This window comes from Pristiophorus japonicus, chromosome 9 (genome assembly GCF_044704955.1).
Source record: "Pristiophorus japonicus isolate sPriJap1 chromosome 9, sPriJap1.hap1, whole genome shotgun sequence".
Lineage (NCBI taxonomy): Eukaryota > Metazoa > Chordata > Chondrichthyes > Pristiophoridae > Pristiophorus > Pristiophorus japonicus.
The window spans coordinates 45,401,246-45,421,841 of record NC_091985.1 but is presented as its reverse complement, the minus strand read 5'-3'; the positions used below and the strand labels follow the sequence as shown (position 1 = coordinate 45,421,841).

The window sequence follows — 20,596 nt, the reverse complement described above, 5'->3', positions numbered from 1 at the left end:
AGGGGGAGGTGCAACGAGACCTGGGTGTCATGGTTTATCAGTCATTGAAAGTTGGCATGCAGGTACAGCAGGCTGTGAAGACGGCAAATGGTATGTTGGCCTTCATTAGCTCGGAGATTTGAGTATTGGAGCAGGGAGGTCTTACTGCAGTTGTACAGAGCCTTGGTGAGGCTTCATCTGGAATATTGTGTTCAGTTTTGGTCTCCTAATCTGAGGAAGGACATTCTTGCTATTGAGGGAGTGCAGTGAAGGTTCATCAGACTGATTCCCGGGATGGGCGGGACTGACATGAGGAGAGACTGGATCAACTGGGCCTTTATACACTGGAGTTTAGAAGGATGAGAGAGGATCTCATAGAAACTTACAAGATTCTGCCGGGACTGGACAGGTTAGATGCGGGAAGAATGTTCCCGATGATGGGGAAGTCCAGAACCAGGGGACACAGTCTTAGGATAAGGGGTAGGCCATTTAGGATTGAGATGAGGAGAAACTTCTTCACTCAGAGAGTTGTTAACCTGTGGAATTCCCTACCGCAGAGAGTTGTTGATGCTAGTTCATTGGGTATATTCAAGAGGGAGTTAGATATGGCCGTTGCGGCTAAAGGGATCAAGGGGTATGGAGAGAAAGCAGGAAAGGGGTACTGAGGGAATGATCAGCCATGATCTTATTGAATGGTAGTGCAGGCTCGAAGAGCCGAATGGCGTACTCCTGCACCTATTTTCTATGTTTCTATGTAAAGATTCTCAACTACAGGGGACCCAACCTTTATAAGGTAACCCCAATAACATTTGTAGAAGTCATGTGATCTGGTATCATGCTGATTTGACGTCATGGTGATCTGACGTCACGTGATCCAATGTCATGAGGTCAGAACATCACGTGATCAAACTTCGAGGAATGCCTCTGTTATGTCTTTAATACTCTTATGAATGACTCAATGAGGTCTAGTATTGTACTTGAGCTGTTGTGACCTTATTCCCATTTATCGTAACTCCAGAGTGAGGCACAAGCATGGTGGGCAGCCTTTTATACTGGGCCCTGCACACCTATGCAGGTGACCCTCAGGTCTCTCACCGCAGTGTCCTCTGATGGCACACCTTATGTGACTATACAGTTAGTATACATGGTCTAATACATGACATCACTTCCCCCCAAGTCTTTAATGCAAATTGACTCGTACCTTAACGGTGACCTTTGCTCTTCCTGGTTGACCATTGGAGGGTCGCTTCTAGCTTGGATGGGTTGGCAGTGAGAATTGTTGCCAATGGAGGTCCCCGTGGTTTCTGGTTATGAGTCCATGACTACTCATTCTCCCCCGCCCTCCCCCCCCCCACACAGAGATCATGCTAATGGCTCGTTACATGCAAGTTGCATTCAAGTTCATCACATGGGTTTTACATTTACATCTTGGTACATTTGTTGGGTGGATTACAGTTGCGTTTCTTTTTGTGTGGTACACTTACATGATCAGTACAGGTATCTCAGTACAGGTACACAAGGACAGTCTAGTTCCAGCACGGCCGGATGAGATCCGGGTCGTCTGGTGGCGGCGCAGCGCCCCATGCTAGTGGTCTGTGGGTGAGGTGAGCTCATTTTGCTCGAGTTGCCGGAGCTCAGGGCTCTTGCCATTACTCCTAGTGTCGGGCAGGCCCAAAGACAGCTGATGTGTCTGTGACCTCCCTGTCCTTTGCACAGTGTCGCTGCTGCTCCCTGGGAAGCAGTCTGAGCGAGTGAGCGTTTCGCTTAAGCGACGGTGGGGCTGCCTCGTCTTGCCTAGCAGTTCGCAGGGGACTGTTGACTCGCTTTCCTTGAGGGCACTCTCTAGTTTGGGATCCTGGCTGGTCCAAGTCCCGTTTCGAGGAACCGTTGCGGGTGACCCTTTGCTCTTGGGCATTGCCGTGATGGCGAGTGGATTTGTGGGCTGTGCCTTTTCCACCTGGGTGGTGGGTGATGGTAGCGGACTGCGAGCATAGGCGCAGTTTACTGTTTCTGGCCCGTGGCGGTTCATGCCATCGGGTGCCTGCAATGTTAAACCTGAGGCAGGGTATCGCTACCGGTGCCTCTGCTCTCCGGGGATCGTTTACTCTGCAACTTGTCTACTTCTGTCAGCTGCGGGGACACTTTATGATACATCATTCTGGTCCTGGGGACGCAGGCTACAGCATTGGGTAGCTCGCTGGACCTGTAAACGATCATTAGGTGTTCGCCCGCTACATTGGCTGATTGCAATTTGCACCCGACATCGCTGAACAACATTTTGCTCGTTACCGCTGGACTTTTACATTGGTTTCTGCTATATATGTCGTATTTACTCTGTACAGCCAGCAGAGGGCTCATCCCCTGGAGTCCCAAAGGATCCCATAATCCCTTGGGAGCAGGTATTTAAGGGTGCTTCACAGGTTGCAGAGGCACTCTGGAGACCTGCAATAAAAGATTAAGGTCACTCTTTACTTTGAGCTCACAGTGTTCAGTCTGACTCTTTCTCCATACACAACAACTAGCAATGAGAGACAGATAGCGAACCCAAAGATACAGAGAACAGTAGGCATCCTGGAGAAATTCTCGGATGGAGATGATTGGGAAACTTTTGTGGAGCGTCTCGACCAATACTTCGTGGCACAACGAGCTAGATGGGGAAGAGAGCGCTGCCAAACGAAGGGCGATCCTCCTCACCGTCTGTGGGGCACCAGCATATGGCCTCATGAAGAATCTGCTCACTCCAGCGAAACCCATGGAGAAATCATACGACGATTTGTGCACACTGGTCCGAGAGCATTTGAACCCGAAGGAAAGCGTTCTGTTGGCGAGGTACCGGTTCTACACCTACAAAAGGTCGGAAGGTCAGGAAGTGGTGAGTTATGTTGCCAAGCTAAGTCGCCTTGCAGGACATTACGAATTTGAAGGGCATTTGTAGCACATGCTCAGAGACTTTTTCGTACTTGGCATTGGCCACGAAACCATAGATCTTGAGTAAGGCCATAGCGATAGCCCAGGCGTGCATTGCCACCAGTGACAATATGAAGAAAATCTCTCAGCACACAAGTGCTGCTACAAGTACTGTGAACAAAGTGATGTTATTTTCGAATCGTAATGTACAGAGCAGGTCACACAAACCTGCAGTTCCACGTCCGCAGATGTCTGAGTCCACCATCAAGGGTGATGAATGCAAGGCCATTAACACCTTGTTGGCGATGTGGGGGTGATCATCATTTCCATTCATGCCAATTCAAAGAGTACATTTGCAAGGGCTGTGGAACAGTGGGACACCTCCAACGAGTGTGCAGGCGAGCTGCAAAGCCTGTTAAACCTGCAAACCACCATGTTGCAGAGGAGGACAGATCCATGGAGGATCATGACGAACCAGAGCCTCATATAGAGGAGGCAGAGGTACATGGGGTGTACAAATTCACCACGAATTGTCCCCCTATAATGCTGAATGTTGAACTAAATGGACTCCCGGTGTCAAAGGAGCTGGACACGGGTGCGAGCCAGTCCATCATGGACAAAAAGACTTTCGAAAAGTTGTGGTGCAACAACGCCTCAAGGCCAGTCTTAACTCCAGTTCACACGAAACTAAGAACTTACATGAAAGAACTGATTCCTGTCATCGGCAGTGCTACCCTAAAGGTCTCCTACGATAGAGTGGCTGGATCATCGCCACGCAGTCATGATGAGCAGTCTGTGTCTCGGGGGCTGCGCGGATCTGCTCTCCGGTGCCTGGTCCAATCGAAGGTGGGGGCTTGCTCTGCCTCTGAGCACGGGGGACGTCGATCGCTGGAGGGATGAAGTCTTCCCAGTTCCAGTGAATCTTTCCCATCCATCTTCTTCCAAGTAGTATTGGTCCATCACCTGAAACAATCCACAATGGTAAATTGTGCACCGCGCCATCATGGGATACACTTACATCCGCACTACCAACAACTGATATCAGTTCCTTGGTGTAGGTGCGCAGCTTTGCCTTAACCGGGACCAGCTTGGGTCGTTCAGCTTGATCGTTCCATAGCCTCTCAAAGGCTTCCTGGCTCATTACTGACTGACTCGCCCCCATATCCACTTCCACGAAGTCTGGAACGCCATTTATCTCGACTTCCATTATAACTGGAGGACAATCTGTGGTGCAGGCATATACTCCATACACTTCGTCCTGGGACTGAGTTGCCCCTCTAGCCAGCCCTTCGTAATCCGCGCTGGATTCACAACCATTTGCTGACTCCTCTTCCATGTGGTGAGTCACGGCTCTTTTGCACATTTGCTGGAGGTGGCCCTTTGTGCTGCAGCCTTTGCACACATTGTCTCTGAACCGACACTCATGAGCCCTGTGATTACCTCCGCAACGCCAGCATGGTGCTACTCGACTTACGTTTGCACCCCTCGGCGGACTCTGAGTTAAAGGACTCGGGGGGGCCGGTACGCTCTCTGCCCTGGGCAGATTCACGTTCAACAGTTCTGCCTGTGAAAGACACCATTCTATTTACAGTACTTGCCGGGTTTTAATCCTGAGAGTGAGTCATCATCTGCTTGGAGCTGCAGCTTGAGGTCATGAACGCCTGGCTGATGCTGATGGCCTTCTGCAGAGTGACGGTGGTTTCGGTGTCCTGTGAAGAAGGGCCTCATGACCGATGCCAATTATGAAGACGTCCTGCATCGCATCGGCGAGGGATGTGCCGAATTCACATGGTCCTGCTAGCCTCCTGAGGTCGGCAGCGCACTTCGCAATTTCCTGGCTCTCGGGACGGCGGCTTGTATAAAATCAATGCCTGGCCGTGAGGATGCTCTCCTTCGGTTTGAGTTGGTCCCGAATTAGCACTTTCAGCTCCTTGTATGACTTGGTCATCATTTTTTCTGGTGCAAGCAAGTCCCTGACGAGACCGTAGACTGCGGGCCCACAACTCGTCAATAGGATAGCTCTACGCTTATCTGTCAGTGTGGCCGGATCATCACCTACCAGGTCATTTGCTACAAAATATTGATCGAGCCGCTCCGTAAAGGCTTCCCAATCTTCACCCTCTGAGAATTCTTCACAAGCACCAACATTAGGCATTTTTGCGTGAAAGTTCGTAATCTCGTCGCCAGTTGTTATGTCTTTAATACTCTTATGAATAACTCCACGAGGTCTAGTATTGTACTTGAACTGTTGTGACCTTAGTCCCATTTATTGTAACTCCAGAGTGAGGCACAAGCATGGTGGGCAGCCTTTTATACTGGGCCCTGCACACCTATGCAGGTGACCCTCAGGTCTCCCACCGCAGTGCCCTCTGGTGGCACACCTTATGTGACTATACATTTAGTATACATGGTCTACATTCATGGCAACCTCCAACCAGAATTGGGAACCCTATCTCAATCTGTACTCATCCTTGTAAACTTGAGTCCTGTTCATAAACAAATCGTTATCCTGTTGTTTTTAAGGTTATTAATTGATGCAGTATTAACTGCTTTTTCTGGGGATTAACTCAACATAAGAACTAGGAGCAGGAGTATCCATACGGCCCCTCGAGCCTGGTCCACCATTTAATATCATGGCCGATCTCATCATGCACTCAGGTCCACTTCCCCGCCAGCTCCACATAACCCCTTATCCCCTTATCGTTTAAGAAACTGTCTATCTCTATCTTAAATTTATTCAATGACCCAACTTTCACAGCTCTCTGAGGCAGCGAATTCCACAGATTTACAACCCTCTAAGAGAAGAAATTCCTCCTCATCTCAGTTTTAAATGGGCGGCCCCTTATTCTAAGATTATGCCCCCTAGTCCTAGTCTCCCCCATCAGTGGAAACATTCTCTCTGCATCCACCTTGTCAAATTCCCTCATGTTTATTACTCTTCAGGAACTAAAAATACTTTCCAATTTGAAGTCCCACCCAAGCATGTTTGCGAGAGAGGGAGTTGCATACACCCAATTACATTTTCCATCAAAGGAAGACTTTTACAAACCTATATTACCTATATGTCATAGGAGAGTCTGAGCAGCTACTTAAATAAGGGATGATTTGAGTGGTTTTAATGAGAATTTTCCAATAGCAATGGAGGATATTTATCTGATACAAAGGGCCCAAGTTTCCACATGATTTGCGCCTGATTTTTAGGAGCAACTGGTGGAGAACGGACTATCTTAGAAATCGCAATTCTCCACATTTTTTTTTCTGCAGTTCTAGTCAGTTAGAACAGTTTCACTTTGGAACAGAATTTTTTCTTCAAATGGGGGCGTGTCCGGCCACTGACGCCTGATTTCAAAGTTTCCACAGTGAAAACGTACTCCAAACTAACTTAGAATTGAGCAAGTGAAGATTTTTGTAGAACTGAAAAAACCTGTTCTACACATTAAAAAATCAGGCGCAGGTTACAAATTAGGCGTCCAGAACGAGGTGGGGGGGGAGGGGCCGGGGGAAGGGAAGTCATTAAATTCTACAATAAATCATTATTTATACTTATACAAATATTATACAAATAAATCCAACCTGAATAAACATTTATAAGCAAAGAAAAGATTAAATAAACCATCTTCCTACCTGTGTGAAAGTGCTTCAGCCAGGTTCAGTCAGCTCAGCGGTGTGGCGTCGTTCCCGCGAACGGGAGGGAGGGAGGGGCAGTAAGCAGGCAGCAAGCAGCCTTCCACTTGAGGTGGAAGCCTTACAGTCAGCTCAGCGGTGTGGCGTCGTTCCCGCGAACGGGAGGCAGGGAGGAGGCAGCCGTTCCTGACGGTGGGCGGGCGGGCGGGGCAGGGGGGCGGGGAGGGAGTGAGAAGGCTGCAGGAAGCCTCAGAAGTTGAAACAGCCATTCCCGACGGCGGGCGGGGAGGGAAGGAGGCAGTGAGAAGGCTGCAGGAAGCCTCAGAAGTTGAGCAGCCATTCCCGACGGCGGGCGGGGAGGAGATAGTGAGAAGGCTGCAGGAAGCCTCAGAAGTTGAGCAGCCATTCCCGACGGCAGGGGGGGGAGAGGCCGTCGGGAAACGGCTGCCTCAACTTCTGAGGCTTCCTGCAGCCTTCTCACTGCTGCAAGAAGCCTCAGTGCTGATCATGGAAGGGCAATGTGCTTTTATTAAAAAATGTTCAAAAATTAAACAGCTACAAAGAACTACAAAAATGGCCGAGTGCCAATGTTTCCTTCACACTACGCGTGCGTGAACGCTCCAACGCGCACGCGCAGGGTTGCCGGCAGGAAAAAAACTAATTTAAATGGTACCCGCCCCCTCCCACTTACAAAATCGGCGCGAGTGGTAGGCTCCGCCCCCCCCGGGCGCTGCGCCAAGCAGACATGGAGCTGCAGGGCGCTCCAGAATCACACGGTTTTTTTTCAGGCGCCGTTTTTGGTGCGAAAAACGGGCGCCCAGCTCGGAGGGGCACCCGTTTTGTAGCGTGTGGAAACTTGGGGCCAAAGTCTTGACAAAAGTTTGCTATATCCAACTTACTAAAGATATTTTTAAATTTTTTTCTCAACTGTTTCAAGTTCAATAGTGGTATTTAAGTAGCTCGTGAACAGTCTGTTCCTGCAGAGAGAGGGTTAGAAAGTTATTTTCTTTCATTCAGGTTTTTCAATTGAGGTTAAAATGGTGAAAAGTTGAACAGCAAAGCATTTCAATGGTTCACTTCCAGATAAGTGATTTAAGTATTTGGCAACTTATCTGTTTTGTGAAGTTTCTTTCTGGATGAAGGTGAAAGAAAGTGAGGTCAGCTGAGATGGTGTGAAACATCTTCAATCCATCATCTAATCAGGACATGAAACCTTATCTTGATTAACTTAGTGCCAAGTAATTGGTGATATCATAAAAAGGGAAAAGCCAGAAAAGTTAATGGTTTCAATTTAAAAGAAAAAAAACAGCTTACAGTAAACTCTGCTCTTCCAGACGTGATCCTCAACCAAATCAGACATAATAAAATATTTTGAATACATTTAACATTGTTACACATCATGTACTTTTCGTGTTGTTTATGCTGGATTTTTTTGTCCCTTCACGTAGCATCTTTAAAGATCTTCCATTCAGACTTGGTGGGCAGCACAGTCATTGTTTTAATGATGTTGCACATTTCCAGAAAAATGCTTGGGTCTTTCAATCACTTGACATTGAGTTGCTTTATGGGCTTTGATATGTTTCTGCAGTAGTGTGAATGAATACTGAGTGACACCTGTGACCTCATTAGACCGCGATCCATCCATCAATCAACATATGGATTGCCCTGGTGATCCTGACATAATGCAAAACTGTGTTATCAGGCAGTCGAGCAGATGCTACATCTTAGTGCAAGGCTGCAGCCATCATTTATTGTAATTATATTGCTGGGAAAAAATGATGTTGATTAGCCAATAATACTCCACATTAGCAGCATACTTGATACTACTTGTCCCAATTACAATTTGCTACGTCACAGCAACACTTGCAATGCAAGCATTATGCTTTTGAAATATTTACCATGTTCACATTAAATTCCTTTGTATGCAATTTTACAGATGTGTTAACATGATTAATTTGAACAGGTTACTGGTCTTGCTAAAATAGTAAGTAAAGCAATTTCATATCAACACATTAAGCATTTATATGCTAATATCACAGAGTGTAATGTTAATGCTTAGGAGCTGCTCCAAGTTGCTGTTGAATTGCTCTTTCACTACACTGTTGATTGTTATAGACGATGCATAAACATAGAAACATGGAAAATAGGTGCAGGGGTATGCCATTCGGCCCTTCAAGCCTGCACCACCATTCAATAAGATCACCTCAGTACTCCTTTCCTGCTTTCTCTCCATACCCCTTGATCCCATAAGGGCCATATCTAACTCCCTCTTGAATTTATCTAACGAACTGGCATCAACAACTCTCTGCGGAAGTGAATTCCACAGGTTAACAACTCTCTGAGTGAAGAAGTTTCTCCTCATCTCGATCCTAAATGGCTTACCCCTTATCCTTAGATTGTGACCCCTGGTTCTGGACTCCCCCAACATCGGGAACATTCTTCCCGCATCTAACCTGTCCCGTCCCGTCAGAATTTTATATCTTTCTATGAGATCCCCTCTCATCCTTCTAAACTCCAGTGAATACAGGCCCAGTTGATCCAGTCTCTCCTCATATGTCAGTCCTAATGATGGTAAGTACTAATGATGGTGAACAAATTGATCATTAATTTCCTTTGAAAGACTTTGCTTTGAGCGCCCTGGATCTGTACTAGTTAGTGGGCCAGTGCCAGTAGAAATTGTTAGTGGTAGGTCCAGCCAATTAGCCAATGCTGGGTGTTCATCACCCTTACATGCCTTTTATCTAGCACCATGTAAAGCATGCCATTCTGTAACTGAGCTGCTTCTGAAGAATCACCCAGCATAACCATTAGTCAGGTGTCCACATGTCATTATGCAATCAGGAATATACTGGCACAAATTCCTTTGGGAAGAGGAGTCTCCACCAGTACTACGTTTGCTATTGTAAGGTCACTCTATCTCTTTGCAGATGTGGATGTGCACCTCTGAGGCAACTTCATCTGCCAGGCATCCCTCCCTAGAACCTCCTCTTCTTCTGAACAATTTAGCTTAGAGGATCCCCATTATGATTCCCTTCTAGTAATGGCGTGTGGGGTTAAAAAATAATAATTAAGGTACAACCGTTCATGAAAGTTTGTGTGCCAGCAGAAAAAATTAAAACGAAGGGATAAACTTGGCCTAAAATAACTCACCTGAGGCATTGTGGGCCTCTCTAAATTACCTCCTGCCTAAAGCTCTATTCCGAGCCTTCCTTCCCAATAGATTGTCTAGGTGTCCATTGGACTTGGAATCCAGCATACACACCAGCTGGGAAATGGTCATCATCATCATCATAATCATAGGCAGTCCCTCGGGATGAAGGAAGACTTGCTTCCACTCTAAAAATGAGTCCTTAGGTGGCTGAACAGTCCAATACGAGAACCACAGTCCCCATCACAGGTCGGACAGATAGTCGTTGAGGGAAGAGGTGGGTGGGACAGGTTTGCCGCACGCTTTTTCCGCTGCCTCCGCTTGATTTCTGCCTGCTCTCGGCGATGAGACTCGAGGTGCTCAGCACCCTCCTTCCATTTGCACTTCCTCCACTTAGGGCGGTCTTTGGCCAAGGACTCCCGGGTGTCAGTGGGGATGTTGCACTTTATCAGGGATGCTTTGAGGGTGTCCTTGTAATATTTCCTCAGCCCACCTTTGGCTCGTTTGCTGTGAAGGAGTTCCGAATAGAGCGCTTGTTTTGAGAGTTTCGTGTCTGGCATGCGAACAATTTGGCCTACCCAGCGGAGCTGATCAAGTGTGGTCAGTGCTTCAATGCTGGGAATGTTGGCCTGGTCGAGGACGCTAACATTGGTGTGTCTGTCCTCCCAGGGGATTTGTAGGATCTTGCGGAGACATCATTGGTGGTATTTCTCCAGCGACTTGAGGTGTCTACTGTACATGATCCATGTCTCTGAGCCATACAGGAGGGCGGGTATTACTACAGCCCTGTAGACCATGAGTTTGGTGGCAGATTTGAGGGCCTGGTCTTCAAACACTCTTTTCCTCAGGCAGCCGAAAGCTGCACTGGCGCACTGGAGGTGGTGTTGAATCTCGTCGTCAATGTCTGCTCTTGTTGATAAGAGGCTCCCAAGGTATGGGAAATGGTCCACGTTGTCCAGGGCCGTGCCGTGGATCTTGATGACTGGGGGGTAGTGCTGTGCGGCGAGGACAGGCTGGTAGAGGATCTTTGTCTTACGGATGTTTATCGTAAGGCCCATGGTTTCATACCCCTCAGTAAATATGTTGATTATGACTTGGAGTTCAGCCTCTGTATGTGTGCAGACGCAGGTGTTGTCCACGTACTGTAGCTCGACGACAGAGATTGGGATGGCCTTGGACCTGGCCTGGAGATGACGAAGGTTGAACAGCTTCCCACTGGTTCTGTAGTTTAGTTCAACTCCAGCAGGGAGCTTGTTGACTGTGAGGTGGAGCATGGCAGCGAGGAAGACGGAGAAGAGGGTTGGGGTGATGACGCAGCCCTGTTTGACCCCGGTCCGAATGTGGATTGGGTCTGTAATGGATCCGTTGGTAAGGATCACGGCCTGCATGTCGTCATGGAGCAGGCGGAGGATGGTGACGAACTTTTGCAGGCATCTGAAACGGAGGAGGACGCTCCATAGACCCTCGCGGTTGACAGTGTCAAAAGCCTTTGTAAGGTCGAAGAAGGCCATGTATAAGGGCTGGTGCTGTTCCCTGCATATTCCCTGCAGCTGTCGCGCTGTAAAAATCTGTGTGTCCCGTAGGGGACGAAATCCACACTGTGACTCTGGGAGGAGCTCCTCAGCCACAGATTGAGGAGGACTCTAGCGACGACTTTCCCAGTGGCTTATAACAGGGAGATTTCTCTGTAGTTGCCGCAGTCAGACTTGTCTCCTTTTTTAAAGATGGTCACGATCACTGCATCTCTGAGATCTCCCGGCATGCTCTCCTCCCTCCAGATGAGAGAGATGAGGTCATGTATTCGTGCCAACAGCGCCTCTTCGCCATTCTTCAGTGCCTCAGCGGGAATTCTATGCGCTCCCGTAGCCTTGTTGTTCTTAAGCTGCCTTATGGCTTTTTCTACCTCGTGCAGTGCTGGGGTTTTACTGAGGTGGTGGCGGGTAGCATGTTGCGGGATGGAGTCGAGAACACTCGAGTCAAAGGCAGAGTCTCGATTGAGATCTTCGAAGTGCTCCTTCCAGCGGGCCCTCATTGCATCGGTGTCCTTGATGAATGTTTCCTGGCTCTTAGCCAGCAGTGGGGTGGGGCCTTGGGTGTTTGGACTGTAGGTGGCCTTGACTGCGATGAAGAATCCTTGCACACCATGGCTGTCGGCCAGCTGCTGTATCTCCTGTGCTTGGGAAATGGTGCTGGGGCCTTCTACACCCTCTTTTGAATATAGTGATAAAGCTCCAGCCAGCTTCAGACAGGAACTTTAAACACCCATGCCAAAGTCTATCAGAGACTCCGACAGATGCAGGAAGCAGCGGAAATCAGGCATTATTGACTTTTACCAAATATTACAATCCATTTAGCTACTCCACTGCATCTGTAAAACTGGGTAGAATGGATACTCAAAATGGAGCCATTGTGTTGCAAATCTTATTTGCTGCCTTTCCCAAATACTGTGGTGTCATAAAACAAGTTGCCCCAAGGTATGTCAATGTGAAAGAAGTGAGACATGACCATTCCTTCATCCCCAATGACCAACAAAACCTCTTTAAAAACTATTCTGATACTAATAAAGAATATGAAGATTATAAGCTTTGTAATTGCTGCCTTGTTCTTAGTACCTACATTTGTACCAGTCTGGTGTCTCACCAGTTAATATGAGTTTGTACTGTGAAAATTTATCTCAGCTGTTCAGGTCATCGCACATAAAAGCACTAAATTAATTTACTGCTGATCAGTCCACTAGAGAGCTCTCATTAAGCTCTTTATTGATGCACCAGTCTGACATTATGACGTACAGTGACTCCTTGTTCCCCACTCATAAACCTATAAAACTGTGAAAATATATGGAATAATTAACAGAGTAGATTACAATTACTGGATTAATATCAGCGAATTGTTGCTAATCGTGGTAGCTCTGACAGGACTGATGTGTAGTGAATCTGACTGTTCATGGTTGCTGTGATAATTTGCAGCCTGAGAATATCAGTAGATAGTGCATAATAAAAAGCTTGCCGTAAGGGAAACTATAACCTGATTCTCCAAAATCCGGGGGAGAAAGTTGGACTCTTCTACGCATTACAGGAGATTGGGAATAATTTTAAGCTAAGTACTGACATAGGAAATTGCTAAGAAGGAAAAATTGCCTTGAAAGTGATAATTAAAATTCCATCAACACTGGAAAAGTACTTCTTTAATTAGTTGACATTTATACATTCTTCTGGGCTTTTATGAATCATTTACATTACATTTTTATAGAAAATGAAAAGAGTCAAAGATAATTTATTATTGCTTAAAAGTGTATAAATCCTTTCCCTGTGCATAACAGTGTGAAAAATGCACTTCCAGGATGACATTAAGGGTGCACTTGCATCACGATGACTGCTGGTTTGGTTGCCAAGTGCCTGAGAATACTGACTGCAGCGTACACGGTGCATTCTGCGGTCAGCCGCTAACAAGGTTTGGAAAGGGTGCCTCAAACAGGCGATAGAATCATATAGCCTGCGCCAGTTCTGTGAACAAGCTATTCAATTAGTTTCACTGCCCTGCTCTTTCCCCATAGTATATGCAAAGAACCTAATGGGCTGAAAATTCCGACCTCGCTGGGTGCGTACGAAGCCGGTTTTTGGGGTGCAATACGCATGCGCTGAAAACCAGCTTTTCCAATTTGTCAAGATTTCTCTTGACAAATACTCTGCATCCCCAGGCGAAGGACATCCACGCGGGAGAGTTTGGGCTATTTGCCCAACTCATACCCAGCGAATGTCCTTCAAATTTTTACGCCTGGTAAAAGCAGGCGCATAGCTTGCTTTTGCCAATGTAAGAGTTTTAAAACATATAAAAATTAAATTTAAACACTCATTTTTATATTAAAAACCCTGTCCATTAAGGTAAGTTTATTTTTAACACTACTAAAACACACAAAATAAAATTCCCCAAAATATATATTTTTTCTAAAACATTTAATTTCAAGTAATTTTAAATATGTGAGGTGTTTTATTTATTCTGTCTTTACGTGTTTTGGGGTTATTCTCATTGATAGTAACGGGAACTCATATAAACAGAGCTCCCATTTTATACTTATACTTATTGCATCGTGATTGGTAGTCCAGACCCACGTGACTCAGCATGTCCGTACGTATCTGAAGACATCTCCCCATGCGCTGCGCAGCGAATCTAGGTCTCCAACCGGGATCCTATGTTTTCTGGGACCACCAGGTACTTTTGTAAATTTATCTGGGTCGGAGGCGTTCGTATGAAGGAAGCCTCCGACCGCAATTTTCAGGTGTGCGCCCTGGATACCTATACAGGAGCCATTACGAATATGGTGGGCGGCGGATTTCTGGTGCGGAATGTGCACGCACATACCATCCTCTTCTATTGGGCGCGGTGCCAATGAATTTCTCGGCCATGGTTTTTTAAAGTTCTTTTAAAGGCCCTAACCCCTGCTACGGTTTCTTACCATCAGGTTTCACTGGGAATGCTGAAGACTCGCTGCCCAATACACCCATGGGTTGGGATATTAATGCAGCACCCTTTAGTCCCTTTTATATAGGCTAACAAAGCATCCCCATTTTTCAAGTAGCAGCTTCAACCGTCCACTCCAGGTCTGACATGAAGATAAAGCAGTGCCAAAAACAAGCTGGAATCCAACAGAACTGAATACTGCATGATTTCTTGACCTCTACTGCTCCATTAGCATCCCAAATCGGGGTGCTAAGAAGATGAAAATCAACATTGTAATCCCACTCAATTTCTCTTGCGTAGATTCACTTTAAAGTGTGAGCAAAATTTACAATTCAATTCATCTTTTGTTCCCCTTGTATCTAAACTGTGCCTGCTTCTATCTGTAGGCTGACAGAAGCATTGGATTCCTTCTCAGATAGCCCAACCAGCAAACTCAATCGATCATTTATAGGTAGGTAATTTGTTTGTACATGATCTGGTCTTAGATCTGGTCCTGTGTAATGAGACAGGAATAATAAACGATCTCCGAGTAAAAGATCCTCTCGGAATGAGTGATCACAGTATGGTTGAATTTGTAATACAGATTGAGGATGAGGAAGTAGTGTCTCAAACGAGCGTACTATGCTTAAACAAAGGGGACTACAGTGGGATGAGGGCAGAGTTGGCTAAAGTAGACTGGGAACACAGACTAAACGGTGGCACAATTGAGGAACAGTGGAGGACTTTTAAGGAGCTCTTTCATAGTACTCAATAAAAATATATTCCAGTGAAAAAGAAGGGCGGTAAGAGAAGGGATAACCAGCCATGGATAACCAAGGAAATAAAGGAGAGTATCAAATTAAAAACCAATGCGTATAAGGTGGCCAACATTAGTGGGAAACTAGAAGATTGGGAAATTTTTAAACGACAGCAAAGAATGACTAAGAAAGCAACAAAGAAGGGGAAGATAGATTACGAAAGTAAACTTGCGCAAAACATAAAAACAGATAGTGAAAGCTTTTACCGATATATAAAACGGAAAAGAGTGACTAAAGTAAATGTTGGTCCCTTAGAAGATGAGAAGGGGGATTTAATAATGGGAAATGTGGAAATGGCTGAGACCTTAAACAATTATTTTGCTTCGGTTTTCACAGTGGAAGACACAAAAACCATACCAAAAATTGTTGGTCACGGGAATGTGGGAAGGGAGGACCTTGAGACAATCACTATCACTAGAGGGTTAGTGCTGGACAGGCTAATGGGACTCAAGGTAGACAAGTCCCCTGGTCCTGATGAAATGCATCCCAGGGTATTAAAAGAGATGGCGGAAGTTATAGCAGATGCATTCGTTATAATCTACCAAAATTCTCTGGATTCTGGGGAGGTGCCATCAGATTGGAAAGCAGCTAATGTAACGCCTCTGTTTAAAAAAGGGGGCAGACAAAAGGCAGGTAACTATAGGCCGGTTAGTTTAACATCTGTAGTGGAGAAAATGCTTGAAGCTATCATTAAGGAAGAAATAGCGGGACATCTAGATAGGAATAGTGCAATCAAGCAGACGCAACATGGATTCATGAAGAGGAAATCATGTTTAACTAAATTACTGGAATTCTTTGAGGATATAACGAGCATTGTGGATAGAGGTGTACGGATGGATGTGGTATATTTAGATTTCCAAAAGGCATTCGATAAGGTGCCACACAAAAGGTTACTGCAGAAGATAAAGGTACGCGGAGTCAGAGGAAATGTATTAGCATGGATCGAGAATTGGCTGGCTAACAGAAAGCAGAGAGTCGGGATAAATGGGTCCTTTTCGGGTTGGAAATCGGTGGTTAGTGGTGTGCCACAGGGATCAGTGCTGGGACCACAACTGTTTACAATATATATAGATGATCTGGAAGAGGGGACAGAGTGTAGTGTAACAAAATTTGCAGATGACACAAAGATTAGTGGGAAAGCGGGTTGTGAGGAGGACACAGAGAGGCTGCAAAGAGATTTAGATAGGTTAAGCGAATAGGCTCAGGTTTGACAGATGGAATACAATGTCGGAAAATGTGAGGTCATCCACCTTGGAAAAAAACACAGTAAAAGGGAATGTTATTTGAATGGGGAGAAATTACAACATGTTGCGGTGCAGAGGGACCTGGGGGTCCTTGTGCCTGAAACTCTTTTGGAGTCCTTGTGCATGAATCCCAAAAAGTTAGTTTGCAGGTGCAGCAGGTAATCAGGAAGGCGAAGGGAATGTTGGCCTTCATTGCGAGAGGGATGGAGTACAAAAGCAGGGAGGTCCTGCTGCAACTGTACAGGGTATTGGTGAGGCCGCACCTGGAGTACTGCGTGCAGTTTTGGTCACCTTACTTAAGGAAGGATATACTAGCTTTGGAAGGGGTGCAGAGACGATTCACTAGGCTGATTCTGGAGATGAGGGGGTTACCTTATGATGATAGATTGAGTAGACTGGGTCTTTACTCGTTGGAGTTCAGAAGGATGAGGGGTGATCTTATAGAAACATTTAATACAATGAAGGGGATAGACAGGATAAAGGCAGAGAGGTTGTTTCCACTGGTCGGGGAGACTAGAACTAGGGGGCACAGCCTCAAAATACAGGGGAGCCAATTTAAAACCGAGTTGTGAAGGAATTTCTTCTCCCAGAGGGTTGTGAATCTGTGGAATTCTCTGCCCAAGGAAGCAGTTGAGGCTAGCTCATTGAATATATTCAAATCACAGATAGATAGATTTTTAACCAATAAGGGAATTAAGGGTTATGGGGAGCGGGCGGGTAAGTGGAACTGAGTCCACGGCCAGATCAGCCATGATCTTGTTGAATGGCGGAGCAGGCTCGAGGGGCTAGATGACGTATTCCTGTTCCTAATTCTTATGTTCTTATTAATGTTGGGGAAGTCTGGAACCAGGGGTCACAGTCTAAAGATAAGGGGTAAGTCATTTAGGACCGAGATGAGGAGAAACTTCTTCACCCAGAGAGTGGTGAACCTGTGGAATTCTCTACCACAGAAAGTTGTTGAGGCCAATTCACTAAATATATTCAAAAAGGAGTTAGATGTAGTCCTTACTACTGGGGGGATCAAGGGGTATGGCGAGAAAGCAGGAATGGGGTACTGAAGTTGCATGTTCAGCCATGAACTCATTGAATGACGGTGCAGGCTCGAAGGGCCGAATGGCCTACTCATGCACCTATTTTCTATGTTTCTATGATTACTGTGATTTCTACAGCAGTATGCAACTACCACAATGCTATATTTTACATTAGCGAGTAGTACCAGGTGACCTAATCAGAGTCACATTTTTAAAATATAAAAAAAATACAAAACACAATCAGTATTATTCCAACCATGGGAGTAAGTACAATCTCTTGAACTGTTCATACTGAAGAACTCAACTATGATAGATAGAATTGTTGCACTCAACTGTAGTTCATGACAAGACTCAGATCATCCCTGCGCAGTCAACCCTGCAAAGTCTAACATTTGAGTCCTGGTGTGTAAATTGGGAGAGCTGTCCCACAGACTATTTATAGCAGCCAGACAAGTCATATCTTTCGGCCAACATTCCAGGCTCCAACACCATCTGTGGTCACCATCTCTGGATATGTCCTGTCCTACTGGCAGGATAGACACACCAAGGGTGGGGAACATTGGTATACAGTTGGTAGGCAAAGCCCTGAGGGTCCTCGACAGTGATTCCAAACCCAATGAACTTTCATGACTTCAGGTCAAATAATGCCAACTAAATCTGCTCATTACCACATGCCTGCCTCTCCTGAACTGATGAATCAGTACTCCTCCATACTGAACACCAGTTGGCAAAAGCACTGAGGGAAGTGAGGGCACAAAACTTATTTTGGGTGGGGAAACTTCAATGTGCACCACTATGAGTGGTACATTGATACCATAACTGACCACATTGGCCGAGTCCTGAAGGATACAGCTGCCAGATTGGGCCTGCATCAGGTGGTGAGGGAATTAACACAAGAGAATACCTTGCCTTTACCAAACTTCCTGTCGCAGGCATGTCTGTCCAGAATAGCATGATAGGAGTGACCTCTGCACAAAGTGAGGACATACTCTATGTTGTAGTGTGGCCTACCATCATGCTAAATGGGATAGACTAAGAACCGATCTAGCAACCCATAATAAAAACAAAATGCTGGAAATACTCAACGGGTCAGGCAGCATCCGTGGAGAGAGAAACAGAGGTAATGTTTCAGGTCGATGAGCCTAGCAGCCCATAACTGGGTATCCACGAAGTGCTGTGGGCCAACATTATCAGCAGAATTGTACGTCACCACAATCTGTTACCTCACGGTCTAGCACAATTTTCACTCCTCCATCTCCATCAAGTTGGGAGATCAAACAAATAACAAAATACTACAGATGATGGAAATCTGAATTATAAACAGAAAATGCTGGCAGCACTCAGAAGACCATGCAGCATCTTTAAATAAAGGGAGAAAAAATAATGTTTCAGGTATAGCCCTTCATCAGAACAAGTTGGGAGGTCAACCCTGGATCAACGGCAAGTATAGAAGGGCATTCCAGGAGTAGCACAAAGCATACCTTAAAAGTCTGATTGAACCTGGTGAGCTACAACACCAAAAGCAGCAGGCTATAAACAAGTTCAGTGGCCCCACAATCAGTGGATCAGAGCAAACCTCTGTTGCCCTACCACAACGAGTCAAGAATGCAATGGACAATCATGTAACTAACAGCAGGCAGCTCTATTCTCACTCATGCAAGAGGCAAGGCAGGTTATCTTCCCAAGGTCCCCATCACATCTAGCCAATTCAGTTGACATTAAGAAGTGGCTATGTACACAGGGCACAGCAAAGGTTATGGGCCCTCTTAACATCCCAGATGTAATGTTGAATACCTGCTCCCTAGAACTAGTCACCCCACACCCCAGCTAAGCTGTTCCAGTGGAACTATGACACTGGCATCTTCCCAGGTATGCCCTATTGAGAAAAAGCAGGACAAGCCTCACCCAGCAAATTATTGCCCAATTTCCCCCAATCATCAGCAAAGGGATGGAAGAAACAATCAATAGTGGCATCAAATGATACCTACACAACAGTAACCTGCTCACCGATACTCAGTTCTGTCAGAATCACTGAGCTCCTGATCTCATCGCAGCATTACTCCAGACATAAACACAAGAGTTGAATACCAGAGAAAAGGTGAGAGTAGCTGCCCTCAACAGCAAAGCAATTTCAACCGAGTATCGCATCAAGGAGCGGTGGCTAAACTGAGGACACTGGGGGGTCAGAGGGGAAACACTCCAGTGTATGATCATAACTGATACACATGAAGATGACTGTGGTTGTCAGATGCCAATCATTGCAGCCTCTATAGTGTTCAGCTTTATTCACAACTCCTCTCTAATAATGGGGCAACCTGTGCCAGGACTGGAACACCATCCAGGCTGGGGCTGATATATGTCACGTAACATTTGTACCACATTTGTGGCAATGACCATCTCTGGCACTGCAGCAATTCACCAAACTTACTTCAATACACTTTCCAGCTCCATAACCTCTACCTTGAGAAGCGCAAGAGAAGCAATGTCATGGAAACAGCATCACCTGCATGTCACCCTCCAAGTCACAGCCCATCTTAACTTGGATACATACTGCTTCATTGGATCAAAATTCAGGATTCCCTACCTAATAGCTTCATGGGAGACACAAACCCACAAGAACTGCAACGATTCAAAGAGAATGCCCACATCCAGCTTCTCGGGGCATTGCACACATTCTGAGAACAATTTATTAAAGAAATCACTAAAAGATACTGGACAGGTACAAAAAATAATTTAAAAGGCTAATGGAATGTTGGCTTTAATGTCAAGGAGGCTGGAATAGAAAGGATTGGAAGTTATGTTGCAATTAAATAAAGCTCTGGTTAGACCCCACCTCGGGAAGGAAATATTGCAGCAGAGATTCACCAGAATTATGCCAGGGCTAAGAGAGTTAAATTATGAGGACAGGCTTGTATTCTCTTGAGTATAGAAGATTAAGGGGTGATCTAATGTGTGTTTGAGATGATTAAAGGGGTTGATAGGGTAGATAGTGAGGGGTCAAGTTTCGGCCTGAGTTGCTCCAATTTTTTTGGAGCAACTAGTTTAGAATGGAGTATCTTAGAAATTGCAATTCTCGGCATTTAGTTTGCTCCAGTTCTAGAGTTAGAACAGTTTCATTTTAGAACAGATTTTTTTCAAAAGGGGGTGTGTCCGGCCACTTACGCCTGTTTTGAAAGTTTAGGCAGTGAAAACTTACTCCAAACTAACTTAGAATGGGGTAAGTGTAGATTTTTGTACGCTCAGAAAAACCTTGCCTACACTTATAAATCAGGCGTAAGTAAGGAAGAGAGATGGGGGGGGGAGGAGTTTACAAACATGAAACACATCACTTTTACAAATAAAGAGCCATCATCAATAATAAATGATAAATAAATCAATAAATCAATCAAAAAAAATAAAAAAAATTGA

General features: G+C 45.6%; 1 protein-coding gene across 5 annotated transcripts in view; it reads left to right on the top strand.

Moving 5' to 3' along the window:
• LOC139273030 (CAP-Gly domain-containing linker protein 4-like) overlaps positions 1-20,596 on the top strand; it is a 372,964-nt gene that overhangs the window by 274,858 nt on the left and 77,510 nt on the right. For all 5 annotated transcript variants that reach the window (XM_070889311.1, XM_070889307.1, XM_070889309.1 and 2 more), the window contains one exon: positions 14,503-14,567. In XM_070889311.1, coding sequence (XP_070745412.1) covers positions 14,503-14,567 — 65 coding nt within the window. The remainder of the gene's footprint in view (positions 1-14,502; positions 14,568-20,596) is intronic.